Genomic DNA, 24,042 nt, shown 5'->3' on the forward strand with positions numbered 1-24,042 from the left:
TTTTCAGTTCAATTAGGGTCACCACTTATTTCTGATCGTGATAGAGCTTTTGGCCATACACAAAGTGTGAAACTTAATGAAAATTGTAGCCAGGAATCCTCCTGTACCCTGTGGTACGGATGTGAGAAGTCATTAGTTATGAGAAATTCAAATACTTCACTTTTGCAGAAGCAAATGAATAGAAGGCCAAGGAACAGGGGTTATCTTTCTGCTCTCTATTAGCTGATTTACAGATCTCGTACCTTACTTCTAGTAAGAAGCAGTAGAAAAATCCCCAGAAGACTGGTAAAATAAAAATCGATTTTTAAAAATCAGCCGTAGCTAAACTAACCTCACTTGAGAAAACATACAAGTTCTTTGGAGTATGAGAAATGATGGGATTAGAGCTTATGCTTTTCATCTGACCCTGCTTCGGTCTCAACAGAACTTTAAAGTAATCATCAGTGAATTTTACTTGTGAAACAGTAAATAAGCAGCAAACGGTGAGCTGATCTTAGGCAGGAGTGTCCCTTCCCGGCTGCCTGCCTAAGGCAGGGCAGCGCTCAGTCCCGCCGGGCTCCTCTGCACCGTCCCTCGCACCGGCCGCGCGGGCGGGAGGCCCGGCAGCCCCGGAATGCCGCTCGGGCAGCTCAGGAACGCGCTGCTCCCGTTTGACGCCATCCGGCCGGGGCGCAGCGCCGTTCCCCGTGCCCCGGCAGCTCGGCACAGCCCGGCCGCCGCCGCCCCGCCCGGGGGGGATGGGGCTGGCGCGCAGTCCCGGCCGCTCCGCCCGGGCTCGGCCTGGCCCGGCGGGTCGCTGCAGACCCGGGCCCAGTCTCGGTCCCGGCCCCGCTGTCCCGGCCCCGCCGCGCCCTCACCGCCCCTCAGCCCGTCCCGCCGGGCCCGCGCGCTGCGGGCGGGCGGCGCCCCCTGGCGGTCACGCGGCGGCGCGGCAGCGGCTCCGCCCCGGCCCGGCCCCGCCCGCCCGTTGCCCGGGGAACGCGGGCCGGGAGCAGCAGGACGGCCGCTGCCTCCATCCCTCCATCCCTCCTTCCTTCCCTCCCTGCCGCCGCCAGGAGCGGAGCGGCGCCCGCACCCGCACGCCCCGTCGCCATGCCCCGAGCCGCCCCGCTCCTGCTGCTGCTGCTGCTCGCCCTGGCCGAGCGCCGCGCCTGCCTTCCCGCGCCGGCCAGCGCCGCGCCCCCCGGCCGGGACCCCTGCCTCAGCCAGCCCTGCCGCAACAACGGCACCTGCTCGCCGCTGCCGCCGCCCCGCCGCCTCCAGCTGATCCTGCCCCAGCCCCCGGTCGGCTACAGCTGCACCTGCCCCCCGGGGGTCACCGGCGACTCCTGCCAGGTAAGGGACGCGCCTCAGCGCCGCCCGCCCGCCGCGCGTCCTTGTGCCTGTCCCTGCCCTTGGGTGTCCCCGCGCTCTGCGGGGACACAGCGAATGTTCTCCCTCCGCTCCCACCTCACCCCTGCCCCGTCCGCGGGCGGCTCTGCCCGCCCTGCCCCGCTCCGCATCCCGCCCTTCCCGCTCCCCTGCGCCGGCCCTGCCGCCCCGGCCGGTCCCGGTCCCGGTCCCTGGCGGGCGGTGTCGCGTCCTCCCCGCCCCGCTCGGCCGCTCCCCCCGCCGGCTCCGTTCCCGGCCGCCGCGGGCACCCGGGGCTGCGGTGGCCCCGGCGCTTCCCGGGCTTCCCGAGGGGCTGCCGGCCCTGCGGGCTGCGAGCCGCGCCGCGGGCTGGCTCCCGAGCCGGGAGCCGCGACCCCGGGCGTCAGACGGAGCGGCTTGGGGCTCCGGGCTCGGTCGGGGGAGGGAGGATGGGGCTGAGCTCAGCGGTGCCTGCCAGGTTAGTGTCAGTACTTCAGCCCCCACCGCCGCCCAGACCTCGCAGGTTATTTAACACTGACTTACTGGAAGGTGAAAAGAATGGTCCTTGGAAGCGGATGCTCTATTGCACTGAATGCTAGTCCTTAAATCTTGTCTCCAGCGGTTATTTTCATAGGCTAGGAGTGCTCGCTCCCACGTTTCGGGTGCCTTTTGAATTGATCTTAAATTCTGAAAGATCGGAACTCTCAAAGTAAGGATAATGATCTAAAATACAGAGAAGCAGTCAGCAATATCTCTCTAATGTGCTTGGTCATATAGGGACCTGATGTAATATAATATTTGAATTTAATTATTGTAACATGAAATAGTATTTTCTTTTTCTTTTTTTTTTTTTTTCTTTTGTCTCTAGTATTAAGGATCTTTGTTATCATGTTAAGAAATTCACAAACACTCAGTTTTGTCTATCTCCAGATAAGGAAAAGCAGGTGCAGGTACACAGAGGTTTGTTTCCTGCATGTGTATATGCTGGGGTACTTTCTGTGACAGTGGTGTACGAAAGGCTCTGTTGATGGACAACCATTGCTTTGTCAGTGCTCTTGCTTGTAAGTGCATTTGACATAGAAGCAAATGACTTCAAGTAATTTCAGTCAGCCTTTTAGTCTTTATTTTCTCGTTCCTTTGTTGTGTAGTGTCTGAACTATACTGCTGAATAGATGAAAGGGATAATACGTTTACTGAAGACTTAATGTGTAGTCGAGTGTAAGAGTCATTGTAAAGTCGGAGCGCTATGCAGAGTTCTCTGCTTCCCTTGAAATGCCTCAGCTGGTTCAGTGTAACAATGAAAGTGAAAATATTTACACTAATGCGATTCTGTAAAATCGGAGAGATGAAAGCGGATTAAATAGATTTCTCTTTGGCTATATTAGATCTTGTCTTAGGAGTTTACTATGTTTCTGTCTCTACAAAGAGAGAAAGAGAGCGCTGTGTGTGTGCTTCTGCACATTGCTGTTAGACTTAAGTGTCTGAGATCGATGACTGAAAGATTAATGACCCTTTTGAAGACCTAGTAAAATGTAATACTTGCTGCCATCACACCTCCTCTGAAGTGTTGTGCCTGGGGATCTGGGTTTAATTGTTTTTCTAATAAAAGACATAGGCAATATTTTCATAGCAGTTATGCATTCTATTAACTAATAACAGGAGGCTTATGGTGTTATACATTTTCTTTCTCTTTATAAAACAGTGAGCAATGACCCCTGCAAGGAATACTGATACAGAAATGAGTGCCACTTCTAGCTATCACATCAGCAGTTTAAGTGTGGATACCAAGTAGTTCTGGAAAGTTAATATGGTTTTGAAATGTAACTTTAACTGGACACCAGGCAGGATTTTTTAAAGGTGTAAAATAGACACAGTATGCCCATCTTTGAGGTTTTGCTCATTTTATCAAAATAGGCAATAAATAAATGTTGTACAAATGCATTACTTTTTGTGTTGCTCTGTCATTCAGATACCTCAGAGCTTAACAAATGCCCCAATAGCTTAAACTTCCACAAAGAAAGGTCATGTTTTCTAATTCTGTGACAGCAAATAACTGTAGTGATTTAAAAATAACTGTAAGTATTTTTTTCATGTACCATTACAGGTTATGAGAAAACTATTGGCTAAATCAGGGTATCACTGGAATATATCTAGATACAGGTTTTTGTCTTAATGCTGCAGTTGTTACTGAACAGTTGGACTCATTGAGGGAAATGCCAGGAAGGGAAGAAAGAATAGGAATTACTGTCTTTAAATACTCAGATCACGGAAAGTAAGTTTGGATTTTTGGAATTTATGGTGGAGCTGGAGTTCTTTGAGTTCTTTGGGAACTCCAGCTTCCCTAAAAAGATAGAATTACTTTCATGTTGCTTCTTGTAGTGAAGGCAACATTTCAATGATTCTGCTCAGATGTGTCGAGATTTTAGAATGAAGACAAAATGTTCTCAATGTGCCTGTGAGTCAGCTGGGCACGGTGAAGTTGATAATGCAGAAAGATTGCTGAGAGTCAAACTCAAACCTGGAGACTGCACATCAATTTTACCCCTGAAGATTTTACTGTAACTGGTTTTGATGCACCTGTGGATGCTGGTGCTGGCATGGGAAAAGAATAAAACTGACATCAAGTGCACATAAGGTACTTCTAAAAGTCCAGAGCTTTCCTATCATCCTATCACCAAGTGATATATTTTACTGGGGCAAGCCAATTCCATGATTTCATGTTATAATTGCTTTAGTAACTCATTATTTATTTAACAACAGAAATTACAGGTCCTTCCAGTACATCCATCCCATGAATTATGCATTTGTATATATCTCACATTATTTATGGTTTGAATATACTTTGCTTTGCAAACTTCAGCTTTTTTTTTTTGTTTGTTTGTTTGTTTGTTTTTTTGTTATGGATTGTCTGCTCCCCCTTTGTGGGACATTGCTCTAATTTACCTTCATTTCTTTTCATGGTTCTGATTTTTTTCTCACTTCTCTTTACAATACTTCTAGTCTGTAAGGGAGAAATAGAATTACTGTGTTGAAGTATCTTAAACTTTGGTCTGAGCAAAGAAATCACATTCCCAAGGAAATTGTACAAAAATTATAGTGAATTCAACTGCCTTTTTTTCTGTGGGACTTTGAAATTGGCCATTTCTCAGGTTTACACTGAAAGAATTTGATGAAATAAACTGAAATGAACAGATACTAAAGTTCCATTAACTTTATAATCCCTAATTTTTTGTGTTTTACTTTTAAAAACAATATTTATTTTTAAACGACTAAGGTAATCACTACTCTGTTATGTTTAATGATATATAGAATCCAATAAAATAGTTTTTCTTGACCTGGAAAGTTCTATGTAAAAATTAATTTGTGTTAGTACCTCATGAAATATATTCAGAGACATAAGGCACAAAGTAGTTAGGAAATGAAAAACCTTCATGATCAACTTTGTAATTTGCTTAAAAATACAGAATTGGAACTTAGCTAATTGCATTGAATTGCATGATGTTTATTTGATCCCATGCTAGTGCTAATTTCATTAAAAGGCTATCACATGAAGAAATATTAAATTATTAATGTATTTTAAAATACTGTCATACATGCTTTGTTTTAGTTGCTTGTCTTGCTTGTTTTTTAATTGAATTTTTTTCTTTCTCTATTGATTGATAATTTTCTCTTGTTTTTTTTTACTTTGCTGCTTTTTAATGTATTTTTCATTATTTTATAGATTGTCAGTAATGAAAAGTAGAAAACAAGTAGTGTCCAAGCATACTGAAGCAGCACTCTGACTTTGCAGCAGTTCTCTTCTATCCAGTCTGATTAGTGATGAGTGACTGTTCCACTTCTGAGTGTGACGTGGTAGCCACTGGTGCAGTGCATTTTTGAGATAGTGTTCAAGTTACTCTTTTAGTAGCAAAGAGTTCTCTTTGGTCTTGAGGAGGATTTGATGTGTTTACTGGTTGTATTTCCACACCTAGAAGAGAAAATATTTTTTAGACATAATTGTGGACATTTTATTTAAAATGGAATTCTAGAAGGATGTAGCCTGAGTTTAAAAAAGTCAAGGAAGGAACTGATACTATAAAAACTGGACAATAGATTACATTTTAAATTTTGTTCTTATAATTATTTTTTTAATTTTTTAAGTTATTTTTTATTTCCCTCCTGAATTTCTGCCAGATTGTTCTTCTTCATTCCCTCCCTTTTGTTTTGTACATTTGAATGCCAGATGAATTTATTCATGTCTTTGATCATAGTATTTGAATGTTTGGAGACTTTAGTGCAGGGATTTCAGGATTTTATGTCCTTTGACCCCTGCTTTTGTATTTTTATCTTGTGTTGGGTTTTTGCTTCTTTTTTCTTTGATTTTTTTTTTTGTCTCAATAAATTTCTAGTAATGTGTTTAATGCTGAATGCAGAAATCCAGACCTAGCAAATTGCTGCAGGAAGAAGGATTGTTGTTTCTTGGCTCACTGGTCTAATACTTGTGTGAGCAGTGTGAATTTCATTGGCCAGGTTATTTCAGGTTGCACTGGACAGTGCTGTGTAAAAGGACATCCTTTAATCTAACTGCTAAATCACCTTGGTGTCAGTATCCTGATTAATTCCTCACATGATCCTGTTTTCTATTAAGCGCTGACATCCCTTCTGAATGGTCTCTAGTCCTTAAATTAGTAATGAATTCTCTAATATATTTAAAATGCTATTTTCCCCATTCTGTACTCATTAATGAAGGGTATATACTTAGATTATGTGGTTATTGTGATTCAAATGTTTTGTGACTTGACCACTGTATTTGCTCTTTTACCTTTAATAACAGTAACATATAGAGTTAGCAGATGCCCTCAAATTTTCTTCTTTTATTTGGAGGTCCTTTAGCCTGAGTTTTGAGATGCCATGTTGTTTCCTGCTGAGTAGCTCTGCTCACTCTTGCAGTACACACAGGATGCAGCATTTAAATATTTGCACTGATGAATATATTGTGTGTGAAAGAGGCTGTGAGACCTCAGTTTTTACTTGGAGGCAACAAAGGGGGATTGAAGTGCCCTTCTCAACCGCCTAATGGGTGGTCATGGAGAACAGGAGTGAGATTTTCCCCAGATATAATCAGTGAAAGGAGAGGGGGCACACATGTTATAGTAGGGGAAGTCCCAGAAATTTAAGGAAAAAAATTATTGCAATAATTGGATTAAACACTGGAATAGGCTTTTAGAGCAGTTGTAGGACCTTCATCCTTGGAGATTCTGGGCTTGAGTGGCCAAAACCCCAAGCACTGTGACCTGAGCAGGGCTTGGAGCAGAGAACTCCCTCAGGTTCCTTCCAGTCTAAACCATTCTGTATATACACACCCCTGTATCTTTTTTTCTCCCATTAGATTTTGCATTTGCCTATTAGTCTTGTCCTGTTCCTGCCTCTCCTTTGCTGGAAATCTGAATTATTTTCCTGTTGTTATATCTGTCTGTTTTACATCAAGTGTAAACTGTACCTGCATGCTGACAAACTTCCTGCCATGCAGGCAGGACTCCTAAGATGGCAACATTACTGTTATATATCTGAAAAATGAATTCCAGGACACTTAGTTTACATCTCCTGTAGTCACAAATGACTATATTCACATTCCACTGTTATTGTTGAGTTTTTTTTCAATTTACAATTTTGTGTCACATGGAACTTATGGGTGTAATTTGTTTTCTGTGAGTTCTTGTAGCGAGTTCTTGTGGTCTACAAGTGCAGTGTTGTTCAAGCACCTCGTGAACTCTGATCTCCAGGGTTGCAGTGGAGCTGGTGAAGTTCTCCAGTGTGGCAATGTGTCATTTCAAATAGCACAGAATAAATAAATGTGAAAACTAGTTTCTCCACCCAATTTATTTTAGCTGTTAGAACATCTGGTTTCTCTAAGTGTAGTAGAAATGTATTTCCAGTTAGAAATGTAAGCTTTTAAAATTAGCGTCTTGCCTTGAAGCATATAATGTGAAAATATGTAAGAGACTACTCAGCAGTCTCCTAAGCAGTCAATAAAAAATTGTGCTGTGATTTTTGCCATGGGATCTAAACAAATTTATTGTAAATATCTGTAGAATAAAACTGAAATGATGTAATAACCCAGACTGTCTCAGTTATATGAGGGGTTTTTGTTTAGGTATCATCTACACACTGACCTTTGGAATCTTTGTATTGTCTTTCCCAATATCTCAAAAGGCTCTCTTTAAATTAGTTAAAAATAGTTCATTTTAAAGGCTAGTCAGGTCATTACATGTAGTGCAAACTATTTAGTTCTGAAAAATTCCATAATATAAATGAAAGTTTCATGTGTTGCTTTCAATACAATAATTTTTTATGATTAAAGATTGCAAAAAGCTGGATCAGGTGTAAAGTAACTGAATAATAGTAGAAGATATGCTATGCTAAGATGCTTCAGCTTTTCATATGTTGTATTTTATTGCAGTTTATGCTCTTTGATCTAAGAGAATCAGTTTGCAATCATACCTGCTTAAAAACCGTCATTGTTTTACTTTCCTTTGAAATAATGTAACTTGATGTTGTCATGTGTATATTGTGTAGCTCTGGAACTCATCTTTAGTGGAGCAGGTTCCCAGTGGAAATGGAGTTGAATGCCTTGGTTCAGCAGTAATGTCAGTAATTTCAGAAGTGGCATTTAGCAGGATCTCGCTTGATCATGGGATCTTGAGTCTAGAAATCTTAGAAGATGATTAATTAAAATTAAAATTCTGATTTAACAGGCAGATATGGGTCTGCTGAAAACAATGTCCATTTGACTACAAACATAGGTTGGTTGGTTTTTGGTTTTGCAGTTGCTTTTGATGCTCTCACAGCTCACTCTGTTTTTGTTAAATATCAAACCCCCATTATATTGTGTGTTACATTTGTGTTCTACTTAATCCCAGAGCTTAATTGGGTGGAAAAAAAAAATTTTGCTAGTTTTCATTTTCAGTCTTTCAATGTAATTGCATTTCCCTGTTGTATTTTTTCCCTCTAAAAATGAGTTATTCCACTCTTCCCTCTGTGTGAATATAGTGAATATTTTTCTTTTTGCAATGCCCTTTCTGAACTGAGTAAGTCAGTTAATGATATTCCTGTTGTTTTTGGTTAATCTAAAAAAAGGTTTTGTGCAATGCTGAATTCCATTTTTATGTATGCTGAGAGGTTACCTGTTCTCTTGACAACTGCACTAGAGGGAAGGCTTTGATTATATTAATTTTTTTAATACTTTTGGTTGATGTGATGAGCTGAGCTTAGCAACCTGCCTAGTGGTATGGTGATCCCCAAATGAAAGGATCCAAATTTACAGTGCACCCACATCAGCTGAAAACACATTTTTTGGCAAAAGTAGGGCTAATTGCATTAAAATTTCTTAGTGGCATTTAAGTCAAAAGCTGAAGGTAAAAGCAGTTTATTAGGTACATTTGACACTGTATTATTAAAAGTCTTGGGTTGGTTTTTAAGGAAAAAAGTAGATTTATTCAGCATTTTGATTCTGTATAGTTTTTCCAATGTATGTGTTACTGGAATAAAGTAAACTCCAAAATAAATATTCTCTGGAGCAACAGTTTTCATTTGTCAATATGAATTAACAAAACAGAAATTGTAATTTTATTACTAGAAAAAATATTTTAAACTGTGATTAATTTGTAATTTTCCAACAATTTTGTAACAAGAGAAAGGCACATCAAAATAAACATTGAGAAAGTAGTGTTTGCTTGGTCAGAAAACTCTTTAATTTTTCCATTGGCTGAGTGTAATCTCTTACAAAGAAGCACTCAGGCACTCAAAAGCTGATTTGCATGCTGCATATGGAGCCTGTTTGAGTTCAGCAATACATATCACTGCCCTATATTATTTTTCAAGTTTGCTTGAATAATGACCTTGGTTTGCTTTACAATAATATAGGCTGTGACAGTTATAATGTATTTTTAGCATTACATTCTGGCGTAAACCCTGAAAAAGTAGCTGTAAGTTCTATAGAAAGGTCTGGAATTGATACATAGTGACTAGGAATGGGGATATCAGGATTTGGTGCTTGCAATTCTCACTGTCTTGCTGAGTCACACTGGGCAAAAACTCATAGAACCTTCTTACTTCCATTTCTCCGCTGTAAATTCAGTTAATCCTGGGTTTTCAAAAGGTTAATTTGTGAATAAATATAAAGGCTCTAAGACTGCTGAGTGAGAAGTACTTTATGAGGAAGCATAGTATTGAAATGCCAGATTCTGAATTACACATCAGTGATCCTATCAGGATATATTTAAATTCTAATGAAAAAAGCCTTCTTATTAAAGAAAAAAAAAACAACCACTTGGACTATTTTTATATCTGGCAAATATTCAGTCTAGCAGTTTACAGATTAATTTAGTTTCATAATGTTCTTTCCCACTGGAAACAGGGCAATATATCAATGACCAGTATTTCAAAGACTTCTGTAGCAAAGGAGTTTGTGAACAAGGTGCTCTTGAATAAGGTAAGAACAGAATTCCAATTGACAGTGAAAGTAGGGATGTTTTACTGAGATAAGGTCACTGAATGTTAATGATTTTGAGAACTTTGTTGTACCTCACGTATTAGTTGCAACAGCAGCTGTATTGTCAGTTTGAGAAGACTTTGTGGTAGCTGTAGGAACAATAGCTGTAAAGAAAGTAACAAGATAGGGTTCCTTTTCTTTCCAACAAGCCTCTCTTTCAGCCCAGGTAGCCCTTATCGTGTCCTTTGTGCTGGATCTAACAAAGCTGAAGCTTGTTGACGACAAGTGGACAAGAGGAGGAATAACTTCACTCAACCATGCCTGTTCTGAATAAACAAATAAACTCTGATTCTTTGGGAGGAATATCCATAAGTTTTGGTGGGTGTATGTGGTAGAATCTTCACTGAGCCTGAGTGTTCAACATGCAATTTAAAGATGTGCAGATAATGTCACAAGAGAACAGAATGTTGTTCCCTTCTATGAACAAATAGCGTTTCGTTCCCTGAAATCACGTTGAGGTAACTTTTTTAACTAGATAGAGAAGGCAGAAATAGAGAGCACCCTGAGAAAGATTGGTAGTAGAAAGTACCAATCTACTACCAACTGGTAGTAGAGAGTAAAGATTTGAATAATGTGGGATGGACTACTTGTTTACTTTTATAGAGACAAACAGGAATAGTCTGAAGGTAATCTTGTGACAAGGACAATCCTTTAAAAATCCCTAAGGACAATCCCTTAAAAAGTATCAGTGAGATACTTAAATTCTTTTGGGCATCAGCTATTAATCAAATCATGTGGCTAAGGAATATAAATGGACAATTTTTTGTAATTTTCCAGACTTGGTATGTTGCTGTGATCTCCCTTTGGAATATATATTGGTTGTGTTTGTCCATAAGGACAATAACTATCACCAAGAACCTCAATGACAATTCTTCAGTTTCTTCTTCAGCCTTGATGATTTGTGCATTCAATTCAGCAAATCTGTAAAAATTAATGCAAATTTTATTTTTGCTTTAAAGGTGATGTATGGTTTCTTCTGCTGAAGAAATGAAGAAAATTGTTAAATACCTTTATCAAAATCAAATTAGTGAACAAATTTCTCTTATGGCTAACCAAAACAAATTTTTTAGGTTTCTTACACACCTAGCAGTCTGTTAATAACTTGCGATTGACTAGATACTTGTACTTCTATTGTAATCTAATTTTCAGGCAAATTTAACCGTTTTCAGACAAACTGAACATTAAACAGAAGGAAGAAGGCTATGTAAAAGTCTAATAATAGTTTATGAGCTAAATGCATTTTGTGTTGAGATTTCTGCTGTCTGGTTTCTGGCATTTATAGTGACTATGGAACACCAAGGTTGTGTTCTTGTACGTGGGGATCTGAGATACTTTCTCATTTGAGAATGTCTTTGAATTTCAGGGAGTTGGGTTACATGAGGTTTGCTGACATGGGCAGGGTCTGTAAGAGCAGATACTTGATTAATTATTTTTAAGGCTACAGTGTACTGTGTGATGATGGCATATGTGACAACTGAAGAAAATTGTGTTGAGTCCCCTGGGAAATTAACGTGCTTAATTGAAGGAAGGACAAATTGACTTAATTTACATGACTGTAATAGACTCTAATGTTAAAATTTGTCTAACTATTGCCTTTTAAAAGTAATGGAAAGGTACTGAGTTGATGTTATAGAAATTCTTGATAATCTTTCTGAGGATGTGTGGGGACCTGGCTTGTACAGAGAATTCTAAAAATGTGGAACATCTTTAGAAGGCTGACTGGGACTTGACTGTGATATCACTTAAAGCTGATGTAAACTCATAGTATTTTTTTTTTGTCTATGAAAACATTAAATGTAGGTTTAGACATTGTTATTTCAGTAACCATTTGAGCTTTGCTTTCTTGAAATGTACCAAAGAAATTCTCTAAGGTGAAAGAATGCAGGAGCAAGGTCAGCTGTGCCACTTGATTCCAAAACACCTTTCTCCCCAGTTGAACGTCTTCCCCTGCAATCATCAAATTTCATCATTTTCTTTTCTGCAGATGAGTGAGAAAGGATGGATCATTAGTTACAGTGATTCTACCTTTTCACAAAGGCCTGCTTAAGAATAGCAGGATAGATCTATCAGTTAGTTTGCTCTCTGATTATCAAGTCCTGCTGTAGCAGTGTGTAGCAAACCAGGGTATGGTCCAAACTTTGCTGGTTTAGATTTAGGAACATGGAGGCTTTTCTGTTAATATAACATATTTGTGAGTGATTTAATCATATTTTATGTTTGCATGAGACTTAATGTATATCATCATACTAATCAGTTGAAGGATACTCTGGAATAACAGCTGTGCTAACAAACCTTAGTATGTGACACACAGCAAACGCAAATGTAGCATCTTACTTATTTTTGCATGATGCATGTGCTTTTCACTTTGTAATGAGTACTGCAGCATCTTCCAACTTCAGATTTCTAGTTCTGATGACATTTTTCTTTTCCAAGATACATTTGCATCCAGCTGTATTCTGTATTCTCAGACTTTCTAAGCTCCTTGCCTACGGTGTGGAAGTTCACCCCACTTGGAGGTGGGGCTTTTTCTGCCAGCAGCTATTGAGCTATGAGAGCTGCTGGCTGGCAGAGGCTCTTCCAGGCTTCTTGGCAGTGAGCAGGACAGTTCTGTGAAGCTGAAGTTCTGTGAATTCTTGAGAACGTCAAATTACCCTGGCAGTCTTATGGCTTTGAAATCCTCTTCTCTGACTTTGAGAGTAGGGCTGCAGCTGAGGGCTTCAAGGGGCAGCATTCCCTGATCTTGGAGCAGAACATTAGTGCTCCAGAAGGGAGGTAAAGTGTCTGTCAGAAACACAGCTGTGATTTGGCCTCCTCTGATCAGAGGTGCCAGCACAAAACTCATTTTAATCAATGAATTGTCATTTTCTGATAACCCCTATGTTCAGCTAGAAGTTTCTATCACTTGTGGTGCCTGGAGAGAAAAGTTCCTGAGTATTTAATGTTGTATTGATTTAGATGTTAACCTTGCCATTACCTAATCTAATTTTGGAGATAACTCTAAAACTGTTGAATACCAGTTGTTGATCTGCACAGTTTATTTTTCTCAGTCTTTTTAAAATAACAGAGATGAGGTTTTCTGTTTTTCAAGGGAATTGTCAAGGTGTAAGGTTGATTGCTGATCAAGCTGAGCTGATGAAACTTGTATCCCTCATTTCAGAAGAATTTGCTTTCTTTCTAAAGACAATCATGTCAACCCAGAGGGAGCCAAAGTGTATGTAGGGATGTTCCAGCGCAGAAACTAATTTGCAGTCATTCTACTGCAATTATGGATGAGTAGAATAATAAGCCATTCATAGTCCCTTTAAGCCTCATGGAGTAAGTGGGATGAAGATGAGTGTGGAGTACAATATTATGTGTTTGCATTTCTTTAGTTAAGACATGAAATAGAAGAAGCATTGGGGAAAAAAAAAAGGACAAAAGTTAAACTTTATGAATGACTTTTAAGCTTGTATAAAAGATAAGCTGAAATATGTGCCATAGATATTCATCGTAGACTGAGGAAATCAATACAGTCAGGCTTAATGACAAAGCACTTGTGTCTGTGCTCTGGAGTTTGACAGTTATAGAAGCTTTGATTTCATGTACAAAATATGCTCTGAGCAAGGGAAGTTTGCATTGCTGCATTGGCTGGTTTGGAAAGGGAGAGCAGGGCTCTGTTCTGACATCCACTCCCACAGCAGTGCTGCTCCTGAAGCACAAAGCTGCCCTTGCCTTTGACTTTCACAGGGTGTAGAATACTTTTGAGGATACTAGCTAGATGAGTAAATATATACTTCAAACGGCCATTAGAAGGCAATCTATTTGAAATATTCTCTAGGTAAGTTTTTCTGATTTTCCTCTACCTTTATCAGAATAACATCTGTTCGATTCCCAGTTTGTTTGATGCTTAGGCATCTGTTCACTGCAGTTGCAGGAATGTAATTTCTGTAGCTTCTGGTGTTGTCTTTTAAGTGTGAGTTGCATAAATAAAATTAGCTACCAAAAATAGTTTTCATTTTCTTCTTAGACAAAGAGGATTTAGATGCTGAAAAAGTCTGATAGCTTCTTTTCTTGCTTGACATGCATTTCAATGGCATTGTGGGATTTTCCTTTCAGTACTGACAGTTCTTTAGGTATAACTAAAAGGATAGTTGGTTTGAATTTTCTGTGTCTCAGCTAGGTGAATTCACATAATAAATGAGAGAATTTGACTGTTGGCCTTTCCTTTAGCACCTGCCTGTACTCCATGTCTGAATAAATGCATTAATGATGCTGCATAGTGTTCCAGGTATCCTTAGCACTCTCACAGGTATGAAAAGATTATGAATTTCTCTGGTCCTATTATAATGTTATATACCATTGTTCATATGGATACAGCAAACCACATTATTTTTAGCCATCTGTATGGATTTTTGAATTTTGCTTCTTCTAGGGTCAGCATAGTTCTTTAATACAGAAGCAGACATAGTTAGACATCTGCCATAGGATTTCACATGAATAGAAATATTAAGAACTGATTTTTGGCATTAAAGTATGAATTGGGATATACAAGAAGTAGATAATTTGGAGAAAAAAGAGTCAGTTTTCATTGCTAATGGATTTCCAAATATAATAATCATATTTATTCTCCTTTCCTTTTTTTTTTTTTTTTTGGTAGCAAATCTGATTTGCATTTCTGCAGTGAATGCTAGAGAACTAACTAGAGTGATTCAGTTAGTTTTCACTTACTCTTGTTAGGCAAATTATGGACTTATAGGTAAAGTATTTTTTGCACAGCAGCAATAACCTCAGCAGTGACTTACCAGCTAGAAATATTGCCTACATTTTAGTTCTGAAAAATTCAGTGAAACTTGCTCAGTGCTTGACAAATTTAGTAGATTTCCTTGGTTTTGACTATCTTAACCATGACTTTCACTTTTGACTGTTAAGTAATATTGTTATTTCAGAATATATTTAGGCCTTTAGCCTTTTTAGCTCTCATTTCTGCTTTGGCCAATAGCTAATGTGGAGGTCATGTGCCATTTTGCTGAAGTCATATTGCATAGTCATCTACATCAGCTTGGAAGTGTGAGTGGATTGAATGTTTTCTTATTCCAGATTGAGTGAGAGGATTCTTCTAGAAAAGAAGTTTCTCTAAAATTCCCTTTTGTAAAATATGTTGGGAATCTGTCTTTGTAATTCTTCACTGCTGATAATTTTTGGTTTTATAGATAAGAGTGAATTTCTGAGGGACTAAGTCCTTCAATTAGTTTTTCCAGTTGTAATTACAATTTCACAATTGTTTTACTGTTCCTGTTTATTCTGGAAAGGTGCTTCTGTAGCAAGTAGGTGGCTCCTACCACCAAGCTAGCTGAGAATGGGAATTGTGCTTGAAAATCCTATGAAGCACAGAGGCATCATTTTGAACAAATTTGTTTTCAAGATTTTACTATAAAATTAAAAATGCTATCTGGAAAATCAGATGACAAAAGAACTCTTACTAGTGCTGCAATTCATCTTCTTGTTTTGTTTCAACTAACTAGACCAGATAGCAACTTTCTTATTTTTCTACACTTATGATTACTCATGCAGATTGATAGTGTAAGTAAAATCCGAGATTCCATTTTTGTATGGGTTTTGGAATAGATTTAGAATAATCTATTATTGAAGCTGTGTAACAATAACTTCTTTCTAGCAAAATTTAAAATAATTATCTACAATGATGCATTTCAGCTTAGCAGTTATACCCAATGGTGTGGTTTAATTTTTTCACAGTGGATTGTGGTGCTGCTGACAATCTTCAAGAAGCTCATTTCTCCAGGTATTCTGAAATGGCTTGAATAGAGCAGTGCTGCTGAGAGGCCTTGCTCTGAAACCTTCAATCATTTGCTATGCTGTATAGATGTGGTAAGCACAGTTTGTTCTAGGTGCCCTTGGGTTTTGTGCTTTTTAAATTTTTTTTTAATGTTTTCATTGTGTATTGCTGTAGGGTGAGTTCTATGTTGGATTCTCTGTGAAGATAAAATATTTTATATGATTCAAGATGAGATGAATGAAGAAAGAAAGAAGAATCTGTTTTGCAGGCATATTTACATTCCTAATTAGAGACTGTTTCCATTGCACTCAGCTGATTGTGGATTGGATCAATAGACTGCAATAGTGATTAATATTTGCAAGACCACATTATAGGTCAGTTCAGACAAAATAGTTCTGGCTACAAATAATTAATAGATGTAAGAAAAACATCCTGTCCTCACCCTACTTGTTCTTCCTTGTCTCCTGCCTGATCTGTTAACATTGTTGCTTTTTAATCTAAAGGTTTGGAAACTTGGTATTGCAAGGCTTGATTTATAATCTGCCCCTAGAAATTTTCTCACAATTTTCTTCAACATCAAAAGTTTCTTTATGTCTATAATGTTGGAATAAGATATGCTCACATTTCACTTTAGAAATCTCTTAATCTTATAAGAAAAATATAGACCTTCAGACTACAAAATGGACTCTGTATTTTTCATTCCAAAAATGGTGAACTTTCTTGTACAATTTAACAATATGGTGACCTTTTACAGTTTATAGAGGTCTTCTTCAGAGCTGAAAGGTACTGTAGATTTTTACCTGCTGATATTAATTTACTTTTCTTATTGTCCCTAGCACAGTTATTCTAGAAGTGGTTTAGTAAATTGTCCAGCAATTTGGTGGATTTTGATGCTATGTTTAGTTGTGCCAAGGTCTTAATTTGGTATGTCTTTGTATTTAGGCCTTCATTTTGTCCCCGTCTTATTTTTACTTTTACCAGTTTACCTTGTCATAGGATGTTATTCTGGTGAGTTGTTTGTTTAGTTTGTCTTAATTTCTGTAGAGTGGTTCTGAATCCCTGAAAATGGTCCTTTGTGTGGACTGTAACCTTATGGAATTCTCAGTAATGGTTAAAACTCTTCTCGTTATGATGAAACATTTTCACTCTGTAGTAATAAGCACACCAAATGCAAATTCTATTTTTCACTTTATTGCAGGTTTTTGTTTGTGCACCTGAGATAATGCTAAAGTCTGCTTTCTTCTAACTTCCTCCTTTCCTTGTAAGTTTTTGGGAATTTTGTACAGAAGGGCTGAAACGGGAGTGGAACAGCTTTGGATAAAACCTTTCTCCTGCTAGTAGTCACTTTCCATTATCTGTTATTGGGGAAATAGCATACTCCACATGGAAGAAAGCTCCAGGGTACTGATGAGGATCATGCAGAGTCACCTACATTTGTCTGCGTAGAGCTGAGCTTTATTTAGAATGGTTAATGCTGATCAGGAGCTAACAAAGCTCCTGACTCCCTGCCAGCTCCATGCACAATTACCCTGGCCCCTGGAGTGTGGTGCTGAGGCACTGCAGCTGACTGGTAATGCAGCATCATGCCAGAATTAACCCTGCTGAGCCAGCTCCAATGTTTTCCCCATCTGTAGTCTGCTTATTTCCTACCCTAAAAAATCTGCTAACAACTGAAAGCTGAATGTAGTCATCAAATTGACCACATGAAATTCTATTGTTTATATGAACAAAATGAGCCAGTTCTGATTTTGTGTCTTAGGAAGTTTCACAGAATGCTCTTTACTAATTATAGTAACCTACACATGCAGAAATCTTTTTCTGCTCATTTTTCCTTGGCTGCCAGGTCAGCTCTCTATAAATGCTGATGCACATCCAGCTTTCTCCCAGCTGTTTGCCTACAAATTGCAAATCAATATTTGATCGCCAGCCAATTGCCTTTTCTGGACTTGTTTGAAGTAAAGATTTTTTTTCTTTTACAAATAATATATATATAAATAATTATTTATTTACAAAAAATAAATGGCATTTCTTGGAAGTAAGAAATTCTATTTATTATTTGTAATAATAATGGCTGTTTCTCCTTGCCACTCTGGATCGTGTGCCAACACAGACTTCTGTAACTTGGTCTAATGCAGAGAATGAGCCTTCTTCAGGAGAATATCCTCACAGATAAGTGTGCATTATCTGAAAGAAGCCAGGCTTGGTGCGTGTTGTCTGTAACAGCTTCATGGTTGGTACATCAGAGACACAGTGTCTGTGGAAAAGGTAGATCTTGCTCATATGTCCATTCCTCTGCAATTTAAATTCAGGTGTCTGGGTTGCTGAAGGAAAAAATCAGATCGTTAATCTGAAAAAAGGAGCTCTCGTATAGATTCACAAAGTTTATCCCAGCATCTGACAATGAGAAATGCCTCATAACTTTTGAACAAAATATGTGAAATTTAGGAACCTGAATATGTATATGAAAGATGTAACTATTTAGACAAAGAAATTTGCATAATGGGTTGGCATTCGTAATAAAATGTTTTGAACTTGATGTAATAGCTGTAGTAAAAAAAAATATTCCAATAGTTATCAGAATGTCATCTGGATGTCATCTCTTATTTAAGAAAGGATATGAAATCTCAAAGTTAAAAATCCAATTCAGCACATTTTTAAAATCAGGGTTTTGAAAACTAGAGTTTTTGCAATTGATGTGTTTTGATTTATACACCAGTCACTGTCAGGTCCTTTAACAGGACCTGTTTCCTCTTTCATGTCAGTTCAGACCAGCTGGTAAGACGAGTAAAAGTGTTCAATGATACCAGTTTTGAGGCTGGTGCCCTGAGAGTCTTTTAGGTATTTATATAGCAAAATTACCCTCAATTTCAGTAACATTAAGTGTCCATGAGATTGTGCTAAAGTATGTCCTAATTCAAGGTCTTTGTCTTCTTAGAATTAACATAAAAAGATCCTGTTTCATTCTGAATATGGGTAACTAATTAGTTACAAGTACTTCTGTTTATCTGGCTTCTAAAATTAATATTTTTCATATTATATATAATTTATATAATAAAATTGTTGTTGCAATACAGTGAAAAGCACTGAATGATAAGCATTGTTCTGTTTATCGTGAACCATAATTCAACTCTGTTTCTTAGAAATTCAGAACTATCTTATTCCTGTAAAAAGCATGATGTTTTATCTGTGTTTGCATTTTGAATGTACGTGCAATTCTGAAAGTAAAAGTATTTTTTTAGTTGTTGGAAATAGAACCATATAATGATAGAAAGTGAAAAACCCAATTTGATTTCTCAAGAGAAATGCTTCTTCACTAGACACATAAATGGACACTATATATTCTCATCTAAGATTCTTTGGGGAAATTATTGGTGCTGTCTTAACTGAATGGTTGAATGCTTAGTTGATTTTTAAAAGAATGAAATAAAGTTTCTCAGTTGTAATCCATCATTTGAAAGAATTACTTATAAATGCTCTGGTTCTATAGACATCCACAAAGTAACTGTTCTTGCTGTTTTAAAATATGCTTGAAAATTAATGCCATATTGATAGTCCAAAAGTAAAAAAGTGATACCTGTTAAACCCTAGGATCATAGACATGTTTTACATGTTTTCTTTTTTCAGAAGGCACACTGAATGGTTTCAGACTGCATGAGTCCAGTTGAGAATCATTGCTTTATTTCACTAGAATTTCCTGGGTTCTAAAAGGATGGAAACTAAGCAGCACCTCTGGCTCTTAATTGCTTGAATCATTCATGTATTAAACAATGCACATGCAAAGCAATTAAATGCTGTCAGTGTGAAGTCAGTTTATACAGTTTTCTTGTAAGACCTGGAGAAGAACTTAAAATAGCAGTATCTAATAATAGAGAATACATAATTGAAAGACTTAATAGTGTGGAACAATTCTTTCTGCAGAGGGTTTTGCAGAAGACACACAGACTGTCTCTTAGAGCCTAAGGTACTGATGTTGCTAAAGACCAATCTTGAACGGCTGCCGTCGCTTTTTGCAGGCACGCCTTTATTCAAAGCAGAGCCAGGCTGTGGCCCTTGCTGCTGCACGGAGCATCTGTCCTGCCCGAGGTCTCGGCAGCCAGCTCTTCCCAGCTGTGGCCCTTTAGCTGCCCCAACAGGGGTGGGATGTGATTCCCAGGGCCTAGGGCAGGTGCCCAGGTGGGTTCCCAGCCGAGCTGCCCTCCAGCCCAGGCAGGGCCAGGTGTTTGGTGACATCAGGGCTGTCCCTGTCCCTGACCTGCTGATGTTCAGCTGCTGTGCCGGGGGAGCTGCGGGACAAAAACCCCGCACTCAGGGGCACAATTCAGTGACCGACAAAAGCCTTCAGTCTGGGAAATGCTTCCGTCTGTAGCACAAATTGTCACTGCAATGCCATCTGCATCCTTTCTTTCTTACTCCTGCAGAATCCTCACCTCATTGTTTGTATCTTGTAGCTGTTTGAGATGTGCACAGTCAGTAAAGTAAATTTATTGCCACCTCTTATGTTAAAATTAAACAGAGAAAGGTTTATAAAATTAGGAAATACAGAGTCAGGCCTGGAGGTTTTCTAACTTGTTTCTGAGTAGGAGGAAACAAGTGTATTTTGCCAAGTATCTCTAATTGTAAAAACATTAACAGTAGGTCATTCTGATAATTTTGCATGCAGGGAAAAAAGTAAGATATTATTTTCCTGTTACAAATGGGTAAATCATTGGGATTTAAAATATTTTACCATTTAATTTTCAATCTGCTGATTTTAACAATGATAGAAATTTTTGGCATATGTTTGACGCTGTGAAGAGATAGTTTATTTCAATTTTCTATTTACATGATGATCTCTTGCTGTAAAGAAAGGGAGGGGGAATGAGAAAGGAGAAAGAAGGATGAAAGTTCACTTAGAGAAAAGGCTTGCTTTGCTTACTGTGTTACTGCAGTGGATGGTAGCACTCAGGTTAGATGAGGAAGAAATTTTAGTTTAAGAAATTACATTGTTAGCTAGAACTCAGATAATTGATTAATTTCTGCAACATAGCTTGCACATGTCTCTGCATCTGTGTTCAAAATGAGTAAAAAATATTTGTGACTTTATATTCATGTTTACTTTTATCAGATGAAATGCAAAATTTTTGCTTTGGGCTGGAATGCTGTCCAGCTTCCTTGACAATATTCCTTGTCACATTATCTGAATTCTGTGCTGCCAGTAAGGGTGAGTTGTTTTGCTGGATTGCAAAATTTCAGGGAATAGTGATAGCTTCTCTTCAAAACCATCAACCATTTCAAATTACAGCGTCCATTATAAATAAGCTTTCTAGCTTGCACTTCTTTCATGAATGCTTAGTCTTGTCCAGTTGCAGGGATGTCAGTGAACTGGTCCTTTGATGTAATAAACTAAGCATGTATTCCTAGGCACTTCTAAAAATATGAAGTTTTGTGACAGTTGTAAGCAAAAGTTTTTGGCCTGAAAGCTGCAGTGCTTAATGACTTGTGTGCTTCAAATTATAGAGTATTGGAAGGCAAAAAAATAATAACTGATATTGCCAGTAGCATATACAGTGACACCATTCCTATTCCATTGCATTTCATGTAAGAGAGATTTATAAATAAGAAATTAAATCTAAAGGATTTACATCTATTTGGAACAGGATTATGTTAAAAACAAGAAACAGGATTTCTTTTTTTCCTGAATTACAAGAAAGCAAATTTTCTGACTTTGAAACCTAGTGTCAAGGTTTTTCTAATTCTGAAATGTGTTCTTTTATTTTGATGCCTCTTTTCTTTTGTGCCAATGGGGTAGCACAGTATAATGTCACTTCTAATTTCGCCTATTTTGAATGATTTTTGAGATTTTTTTCTTCCATATCAAAGATGGTGTTTGGTGGCAATTCCTCATTAGTCTGTTTATTTATGGGTTTGCTTATCCCCTTTGATAATACTTCTCAATCTTGCTTCATGTTATACAGAAACATTCCTTGCTTAGCGTTAAAGAAATAGTATTTCTAATAACTCTAATTACTCCTGTCTTCTGTTCCCAGATGTATCTGACTCTGCTTTTCGTATAACACATCTCAGTGTTCTCGAGGTGGTAAAATTTTCTATCACTATCACTGCCTTGATTGCTCCAGGCTTTTATTTATAGTATTTTGTTCTTTCATTTCTCTCTTTGCTTTCTGCTTTTTAATAGGTAGACATCAGATTAAATTTTAACATTCTTTAATAGACATGTTTGACAAGCACAGAAGTTAATGAGGTAGTATTAATAACTTTTTATCAAAGTATTTACTTGGGGTTTTAGATCTTACAATTTACATTAGACATCATATTTTTAATTAAAAAAGGAGGTTTAATGAAGGCATGTTTGTAACTAGGGAACATTTTCTACTATGTTCTTTAGTTTTGGTTTCATTAAAAAGTAAATTGTCCTGCACATAAGATTCAATACATAATGAATTCTCAATTATGGCTTGTAATTTGAATAGAAATGGGGAAGTCTGGCATTATGGAGAAATTGGATCCATAGGTCTGACAGTCGGGACTAGTCTGTACTTGGTTCAGTAAAATGTAAGTGGATGCCCTTAATGATTTTGTACTAAAAAGAAAAGTCCCCACAACCAAACAAAAAAATCCTTACTTTTTCATCATAATCTGCTTGAGAACTTATTATTGAACGAAACCTTTGTACTAATAAAAATACTGCCTTTTAGATGTTAATATTGTTTCACATTGAAATATGGAGAATTTCAATGCCATACTGTTTTTCATACTCTTAAGAAAACAATGAACATTTGCTTTGCATAAAATAGCAACAGCTAGATAAACAAAATTGTATGATATAGTGAAAAGAGAAATAGTTTTATCATCAGCTTGCAAATAAGAAAATTTAGATTAATTTCTTGTTCTTTGATTTGACCATATAGATGATGCATGGGTTTACACTGATGGGAGAATTCATCTTTAGATCTATTGGAGAATTTGTAAGAAAAATATATAACACAATTTTTATAGTTTTTTAGAATGTTTAGTGTTGAGTCTTTTTATTTCTAGGAGAAATTTATGGATGGGAAACTAATTTTAATAAACAAAAAAGCTACCTTCAAACTTGCTTTGTTTGTTAGAAGATCTGTATTTGACAGAGAGTGAAAACAAATAGACATGAAGTGAAATTTCTCCAACTTTATTCTGTAAGGCATATTCTTCCAAAAAGAAAGTAACCCCACTTTTTACTCAATGATTTTTATTTTGTTATTATTGCTTTTTGCTCACAGTTCCACAACTGCTAAGACAACTTTTAAAGTCAAACAGTTTCGTTACTGTCTTTTACTGCAGCCTTTTGTGGGGTTGAATATTAAAGGGTGTCCTCAATTCAAACAAATGTCAATAAAAATACTTACTTGGTTTAATGGATAAACCTTGCAAACCGGCAAACAGCTTATAAATAATATACTAATATTGGGCTGGTGAAAATTTAATTGAAGAAATTAGTCTAATCAGCATTGCCCTGTCTAAAATGTGGAATGTTTCAATAACAGTCCAACACACTATTGATATTGTAGAAGATTATATGGGACAGGGCTGAAGAAGTTGCCAGAAATTATTAGAAAAACCTTTAGAAGAAATTGTTTTCCAAAATCTTGTAATGTGCTGTCATAACCAGTAATTTTTATTGTTCCAGGTGTATGCACATTTTGTTTTAAAATTGTATAGAGAAGCACCTTGTCAGTGTACTTTCTGAAAAACGAAGTTCTTTCACAGGAGAAAAGTTAATGAGAAGCTTCTGAAGCTGGTAAGCTCATGAGCAGAGGCTGTTAAATGCAATGTTGCTTTGTTCTTGCTCGTGGAGCATGCAGATTCTATCAGGAAAAGTGTGTCTTCAGTTACCCCTTCTATCGGACTATCAGGATTTGATTTCTCCTACGTGTATGGGTTCATATATCAGGATCAATTAACTGAATGATCTAACAGTGGGAAACACCCCCCTCCCCCCCAGCCCCCAAAATTCACCATCCTTGCCTAATGTGGCTAGAGGTGTGGTAGTTACCACATATTAGTTAAAAAGTAGTAAAATGAGGGATTATTTTGTGGATTTTCAGCCCAAAAAAAGGAGGAATATGTTTTTATACATAAGAACTTAATGTGACAGTGAAGCTTTTGGACTTTTTTTCCCCAACATGCATTAATATTAATCTTTGTCGTGTTCTGACAGCTGGCTGTTTATTCTGGATATCCACTTAGCAGTGAAACAATGCTAAATGACAATGAACCCCCAACTTAATTAGGTAAACTGTTGGCTGTGACAAAATGTGCCTCAAACTCCTTGTTTACTTCTACATTTCATGTAGGCTGCAGGTTTAAAAAGAGGATTTAGTTGTATTTTTCCTCCTAGAGCCACTGACTCCTC

The 24,042-nt window shown here is 37.9% G+C and overlaps 1 protein-coding gene across 1 annotated transcript in view; it reads left to right on the forward strand.

Annotated features, from left to right (window-relative positions):
• The first annotated feature begins 990 nt into the window (after positions 1-990).
• The window catches only part of DNER (delta/notch like EGF repeat containing), a 114,145-nt gene continuing 91,093 nt past the window's right edge, over positions 991-24,042 (forward strand). Inside the window, exon 1 of the mRNA XM_053952265.1 lies at positions 991-1,335. Within this exon, the coding sequence (XP_053808240.1) occupies positions 1,093-1,335 (243 nt within the window). The 5' untranslated portion in view covers positions 991-1,092. The remainder of the gene's footprint in view (positions 1,336-24,042) is intronic.

This window comes from Vidua chalybeata, chromosome 10 (assembly GCF_026979565.1).
Source record: "Vidua chalybeata isolate OUT-0048 chromosome 10, bVidCha1 merged haplotype, whole genome shotgun sequence".
Taxonomy (NCBI): domain Eukaryota; kingdom Metazoa; phylum Chordata; class Aves; order Passeriformes; family Viduidae; genus Vidua; species Vidua chalybeata.